The sequence below is a fragment of the Sinocyclocheilus anshuiensis genome, unplaced genomic scaffold (assembly GCF_001515605.1).
Source record: "Sinocyclocheilus anshuiensis isolate Anshui unplaced genomic scaffold, SAMN03320099.WGS_v1.1 scaffold1463, whole genome shotgun sequence".
Taxonomy (NCBI): domain Eukaryota; kingdom Metazoa; phylum Chordata; class Actinopteri; order Cypriniformes; family Cyprinidae; genus Sinocyclocheilus; species Sinocyclocheilus anshuiensis.
Genome location: NW_015536784.1, coordinates 735,935 through 743,434, shown reverse-complemented (window position 1 = coordinate 743,434; position 7,500 = coordinate 735,935). Strand labels below are relative to the sequence as shown.

Below are 7,500 nucleotides of genomic sequence, written 5' to 3'. Positions count from 1 at the left end.
TAGCACACGACGACAACAAATGCAATCACTGACCCAAGCACATATTAGTATTATTATTAAGCATTTACAGAGGACAAATTTGTCAACCTAGTTCACTAGACATGACCTCCAGGATGTCGAAGCCCCAGCCATGGAAAGCAGCGAAGTTATGATACATATCAAAGATCTCTGCGGTAAAGAGCATGGCTTCTTGACCTCCGACCCCAGTGGTGACCTCTAGGACCAGGTCACTCATGTCTGATTCCTCTTCTGGGATCAGAAGAGATAAAATCTGAAACACACCACACAGATTCAATTTTCTTTATGTTTGAACTTACTACATAATAGTACTATTTTTACAACATTTTAATATTTTTACTTGGATTGACTTACTAAATTGTTACTACTTATTGTACTGCCTTTAATAACTCTTTAAGCATAATTTATATATTTATATTGATATTATATTAATTATATGAATAAAAATACAATAATATTAATATTATTATTGCTACAATAAAATATTATATTTATTTTATATACATTAGTTGATAATAATTTATAGTAATACATTAATTTTCATTTAGAATACATAGAATAACTTACTACATTTTTACTATTTATTGTACTGCTTTAATTAAATAAGCATCATTTATATATATATATATATATAGCATACAATATTAATGTTATATAATATTAAATATTATCTTCATTTTATTTTTGTTATTTTTATATTTGTTTCTAGTTCATTTACATTTACTTGATATTTATTCTACTTGTTAATTTATACGAACATGTTAATAACAGACTTTAATATGCATATTAATTTTATATATATATTGTCAACATAATGTCAACAACATAATAATATTGATATTATTGATATTATTAATATTTAATATTATATTGGTTTTATACATTATTTTAGTTCATGCTCATTTACTTGATAATGACAATGTATAATAACATACTACTAATAAAATAATATAATATACATATAAAATTATGATCCTAAAACAGGCTTCATTTTCATTTGAAAATAAATAAATAAAATGGAATTCAAAATGTGACGTGGATATGTGAGATTCAGCTATAAAGTCTGTAAAGTGTATATGTGTTATTCATCTTATTCCTTGGCATACCAGGTCTGTATAAGAGTCAATAAGGGTCATGAATTTAATAAAGGTGACTGAAATGTTAACGAGAGCCTTTCACACCTCACCTGTTGTTTGAGATCTTGAATGGCTGCTAGACAGGCTTCCTTCTCTGACTCTGCAAGCTCAAGTAATTCTGGGTCATTCTCTGAAATGAGATACAGATGCAAATGAAATGCCACCCTAGAAAGCTTTTCACTTCCAGCACGCCTTTCCCAGATAACTACCTTTCAACAAGCCCAGCGTGTCCTCCAACTCCTTCTGTTTCTCCCCTAATTCTTTGGTTTTCTGGACCAAAGGCCCTAGTACAGAGAGGTTAGTCCTTTTCATTTTCACATCCTCATCATCCAGTGTATTGAGGGACTGCAAGCATGTGTTATACTCCATTTCCTTCTTCTTCAGATAGTCATGTAAAGACCTCTTGTTGAAGATCTCCTCCACAGACAGTATCTTAGTGACCATCACAGACTGGGATGTGTGAAAGGCTCTTTGAGCGTGTGGTATCGTGCTGTTAACAGTCCTGTGAATGACTGGACATCTGCATACTGATCCTCTTGTGACTGACCTGAACAGTGTCCCATTCAGCAGCTGCCTGCCTGCACATGAAAGACTCTTACTAAAGCAAACGACAGCCATCGCGACTCAAGTGCTGTATTTAAAGTGAGCACTTAAAGGTAAATAAAAGCATTTACCATATAAACGGGCTTCCAACCATAGCAACTTTATTGCAGCCTACAGTTGCCCCTCTGAACCACAACATTCACATGTGCTGCAGATGCTTTTTCCGGGTGAAATTGTTTTTCAAAATAAAAGTCAGTAACATTACAAGCGCACTGGAAATGCAGACTCAAGAAGATCTGACATCTATTGATTAAAAAGCGTTTACATTGCCTAAAAAAAAAGTAAAATAATTTTGAAAGTTCATCAAGGTCAACATGGAGCACATAAACATATGTGTATGTGTTTACAGGACTCCCGGAGGAAATTTCAAAATTAAATAAAATTAAATAAAATTAAATTAAATACATATATATATTTATTTATTTATTTAAGAAACATGCCTATAGAGTTTTAATAATTTATAACATTTATTAAAATAATAATTATTATTTTTTTTCCATGTAATTTATATTTTGTTTACATAAACGCTTTTTATATAAACAATATACATAGATTTTTTTCTTAATAAAGGTGATCTGATTATCTGAGTATTTCCAGCGTTATTTTAAGGTAAACATTACATTCATACATTTTATTTAATTGATGATATTTTTACATAAAAGCGTTTTATATAAACAATATATTAATATTATATTTTAAAATTTGACAGTCTCCAGTTTATAAAATAGTCTAGTCATTAAAAATTATTTGTTTATTATGTAGAAATACTAGAATAAATTCCAAAAGTTGTAAAAACAAGACAAATTGCACATAACCAAGCGACAGTACCACCTGAAACCAGTAGATGGTAATATTGCCAAACGTATTTATTTTAGAAAAATCATGACATGTTTCAAATTTCACTATTTATAAAACAATGTAATTGCTAATATTACTGTAAAGAATTTATTAGAATACATTTCCGTATTAAACGAAGCAAAAATGCACATAATCGAGCGACACTATCACCTGAAACCAATAGATGGCAGTATTGCTAAATTCTAGAAAGTATTCAAACGTTTGCACTGATTGGCAGATAGTCGAGTTGTTCATTTAAATTACATGTTTTATTTTTGAGGCCAAACAAAAGGAATATATATAATTAAAGTAAGAGTGGCAAAAGTGTTTCTATCGTGGAAGTCATTATACTTCTCTCATGGGTGATTTGTTGCACAATTGTGTTGTGTTTTATGTTTTGTAAATGTTCAGAACATTGTTAATGTTGCATAATAATCCAGGCACTGCTGATTTCCATCTGGAGGAGCACTATAGGCCAAAATGAACATCTCCAAATCTTCTGGATCTCTAGACTCTCTCTTTTTCAAATGCAAGCTAACAAAGACAACTTTATTTATTAACATATACAGCATGACGGATATAATGTTTATTAGACCTCATAACTCACACCCTTGAGTTTTAAACACAGATTACAGAGACTCATTCTTCCACAAATAAAGGTTTCAACACACATTTGCCATTATTGCAGTCGTATCGTACACATACAGACATCTTTTTAAAATATTTTTTACAAGCATGAACTGATGCTTTAATTTTTGCAACTCAATGAATGGATCTAACATGATTAATTTATCAGTTGCTTAATTTATCAGTTACAATCCACTATAAATCTGAGCCTGTAAGTAGTTTAATTCTCACTGTGGGGCATTAGCTTTAGATGAGATTTGACATTCTGTGGCACCGTGACCCACAGAAAGGGAAAAGGTTCTGAAAAAGGTTTAATCCTCTGCAAAGTCATGCTGATTATTTAGAGGAATTACGGATCTGTGGGGGTCATACGGCATGCTTCACAGACCAATAAAGGCTTGGGAGTGTATAATATCGCATCCAAATATTTTGCAATACTTCATTTTGTTGGTGCATTTTAAGAAAAAACATTGAAATTCCAGAGCTCAGTGTTATTGTAATGAGTTGAAGAGGAAGGAAACCCCATCTGTGAATCTAATTAAGGCTAATTCATTTCTGTCTGTCTCAAAGTTTGTCTGTCTTCATATGTCAAGATGATTACTGACAGACAATAAGTGCTTGTTCATTTGATGCACTTCAGTTGCTATTGTCTTTGGCTGCATTGTTCTCTGATTAGTTCGGTTTCATAATTCCTTAGTGTATGAACATAACACACACCCACAAACATCTGAGAACAAGCCATGAGAACACAAAGGTTGTATTAAGATTTACAAATGACCATGGACACATTTTGGTTTTGTTTGAAAAAGCTTTTAAAAACTCTAATTTATACAGAATATAAAAAGTATTTCATTGTGTTAGATAGAGCACCCAAAATAGTGTGTTATTGCTGTTGTTAAGGAATTGTCATGATTATGCTTATTTATGCATGATGGACAGATGTATAATGTCAAGCCATATTTACTTGAATAGCAAAGACATTTTATGAGCTTATATGAATTGAAAGGCTATACAAGGAATAAGTGTACATTTCTACATTTTATACATTTGTACATTATACAGTGCGAACTGCAAAAATTTGATAAAACTCTAGTGTTTAAGTTATATATATATATATATATATATATGTGTGTGTGTGTGTGTGTGTGTCTATTAATAATTTCAATTAAAATAATGTGAAAGAAAACATTTAAACATGAAAAATGTGACTTGAAAATGTGATCGGTTAAGCATCATACGCCTAACAGATCTTGTGTCATATTGTTGAAAACATGCGGCTTTTGGGTCACGATTTGGTTTGTAGCTTCACCAAACATTAGTAAACCACAGTGGATCGCATTTATTTAGGCTATTTAGAGCAGGTGTTCTCGATTTAAGTCAGCCCAAACCAGCAGATCATGACCTAGATCTTCAGGAAATCCTCACATGATATTACATGCTGCTTTGCTAAAGCTAAAGTACATCCGGGACTCTATCACGTCGCGATGTACTTTTGGGAAGTTCAACCAATAGGAATCTAGGTAGGGACGATGACCAATCGGAGACTGTTCTACAACGGGAGCATGATTGGATTGGATTGATCGCTCTGATTGACAGCTCTTGCATTTATCTTTCGCCACTGGAAGATCAGCGCACATCTACCATGATCTTATTACTTATTACTCTTTTTTTTACATGTCTATGCATGCAAATAGTTCGTATGTTCATGTATTAAAGTGATTATTGTACTACATGCAGGATTTTTCTTCTTGGGAGCATGATTGGATTGGATTGATCGCTCTGATTGACAGCTCTTGCATTTATCTTTCGCCACTGGAAGATCAGCGCACATCTTCCATGATCTTATTACTTATTACTCTTTTTTTTACATGTCTATGCATGCAAATAGTTCGTATGTTCATGTATTCAAGTGATTATTGTACTACATGCAGGATTTTTCTTCTGTCCCACAAAAACAATTTTGATTGGCTGGACCAGCCGTCAGTCTGACTCTGAGTCCTTATGCAGCCTTGTTGTTACAGATTGTGTGATTTGTTTGGGTTTGTTACATTTGTCTCTTTAAGGAACCAAAAACGTGTCTCTTTTAATGAAGTGTCTCTTACGACTTTTATCCCAAACGGATAACGGTGTAAAGCACGGGCCGTTTAACCAGCTGGAATGTATAACCCTAACCCTAACCCTAACCCTAACCCAGAGAGCCATTCATGCAGAGGAATTTAGAGCAATTTAACGCAGAAATCACATTCACCATGAATGAGGCCAGAGCTGTGACCGCTGTGAAAAACATCCTGCGAACTCTGACCACTGACATGCAGGAAAACGGATCGGAAAACGCGAGAAAAACACCGGCCACGTTTATGAATGTAAGTAACTACATCTGCAACACTGTAGCGAACGCTTGTCAATGAGAGCGACAGTAATAATGCAGCGGAATGACTCACTGCGGTAGTGCAGATATACTGCCTACCATTTATATATTTAAATGCATTTCATTAAAATTATTTAAAAAATACATAATTTAAATGCTACTTTACTCTCTCTCTAAAGTAATATTAAATAAAAGGTAATTATATCATCTCTAATCTATAAATGCTTGAAAAGAGAATTATATGTAAATTATTTATTTTTAAATAATTATATTATATATAAATTATTTTAAATATATTTATGAACATATGTACATCAAATATTAGTCTACTATAAAATAAATCTGATTTGATTAGTTATTCATTCATTGAAGTTGAATTTAAATCATGTTTTTGTTTTTTAAATGGTTTTAATTAAATAATTAAAACCATTAATTCATATTAATTTTAAACCATTAAAAACAAATCCATCATTTATATATAATTCTTTACTCTAAAATAATTTAAATAATTAATTATTTGTTACTTTAAATTAAGTTATTTGTTTCATTATAAATGACTAATATCAATTATTTTAATATAAATTCACTATAAATTACTTATAATAATAATAATATTTAATTATTCATTTAATTATTAATGAATAAATTACATAAAGACTCACAATAGCAGTAGTGTTCTGTCAGCTTTTGACTAAATTAACTGATCAAACAAGAACACTTGACAGCTGAATGTAGACAAATGTGTACGCAGCCCACATGCTGTTTCAGGTCAGACCTCCACAGGCTACCCCATGAGAAAATCCCAAAAATATCTGGCAGATTCTTCTTTAAGGCCTCATTAATGTGCCGTTAAGTGCAGCCAAAGAAGCTCCATGCGATTCAGCGTATTCAAATGCAAAGAATCTAAACTGAAATGAGGATAGTCAGGTCCAGATAGGCATTAGATGCGTGTCCTAAATGTGTGCCACCCCATACTGTGCAGTCTGTTACCTCTTGTCAGTTCTGAACGTAGCCAACTTCTTACAGACTAGCAATTCTGTATGCTGCATTCACAAGCAGAAACGCCTTCGAATATACTGCACATTGTCTTTTTCATTTTGTTTTGGTTGTGTGCTAATATTGATTTTAAACCGTCAATCACTTGTGTGCATTGTTTGCTGTGGCTCTGTTGTTGTGATTTGGACCAGTGTTGTCCCATCCAGTGCTGAATAAATTACATGCTTCACCCTTAAATTTTCCCACCCGTATTTTTGGAGACCCACCCAAACCGTAAATTCTGCCTACACCCCAGAGGTGAAGATATGTAACACATGCTGCAGTAAGGATCTTCCAGCCTCAGAAGGAATGACAGGCCATTGGCAATAACTTAAAACGAATTAGCTAGACATTCTTAACCTCTTCTGACCTCACAGTTATCCCACTCCACCCAATGCACTTTGTTGTGAGAGTGTTGAGAAGATACACATGAGCCGTGTCCTCCATGGGACCGAGCAGGAGACCCCATGGCCTGACTCTTAATAAGGGAGGGATGAGAGGAATTAATCAGCTCGAGGAATGGGCCTAAGGTTAAGCCCTGCAAATATGTGATAAATGATGGCTATGTAATGCATATTTCACTCTCTGTACAATAATAAGCAGAGATATGTTTTGATAGATAAACGAGGCCTGTGGAAAGTGAGGTTCAAATAAACAGAGGAGTGAAATTTTCATCTCAGAAAGTTTGCTGTTGGAAAGTTCAGCGCTCAGGTTTCAGTCAGAGAAGAAACTGTTCTATCTATCTATCTATCTATATATCTATCTATCTATCTATCTATCTATCTATCTATCGTTCTATGTACGTGTAGTTCTATCTATCTATCTATCTCTATCTATCTATCTATCTATCTATCTATCTATCTATCTATCTATCTG

At 33.1% G+C, this 7,500-nt stretch overlaps 2 protein-coding genes across 3 annotated transcripts in view; one reads left to right on the top strand and one right to left on the bottom strand.

The window, feature by feature from the left end:
• The window catches only part of LOC107655759 (mitochondrial translational release factor 1-like), a 6,097-nt gene extending 4,179 nt beyond the window's left edge, over nucleotides 1-1,918 (bottom strand). Inside the window, exons 1-4 of one of the 2 annotated variants that reach the window (XM_016443346.1) lie at nucleotides 1,829-1,918; nucleotides 1,364-1,732; nucleotides 1,205-1,284; nucleotides 88-271 (exon numbers count right to left, since the gene is read on the bottom strand). In XM_016443346.1, the coding sequence (XP_016298832.1) occupies nucleotides 88-271; nucleotides 1,205-1,284; nucleotides 1,364-1,598 (499 nt within the window). In that variant the 5' untranslated portion in view covers nucleotides 1,599-1,732; nucleotides 1,829-1,918. Of the gene's footprint in view, nucleotides 1-87; nucleotides 272-1,204; nucleotides 1,285-1,363 lie in introns of both variants that reach the window. The other variant, XM_016443342.1, reaches the window with a different exon arrangement.
• A 3,568-nt stretch (nucleotides 1,919-5,486) lies between these two features.
• The window catches only part of LOC107655740 (equilibrative nucleoside transporter 1-like), a 36,662-nt gene continuing 34,648 nt past the window's right edge, over nucleotides 5,487-7,500 (top strand). Inside the window, exon 1 of the mRNA XM_016443332.1 lies at nucleotides 5,487-5,584. The gene's annotated coding sequence lies outside the window, so the exon portion shown is untranslated. The remainder of the gene's footprint in view (nucleotides 5,585-7,500) is intronic.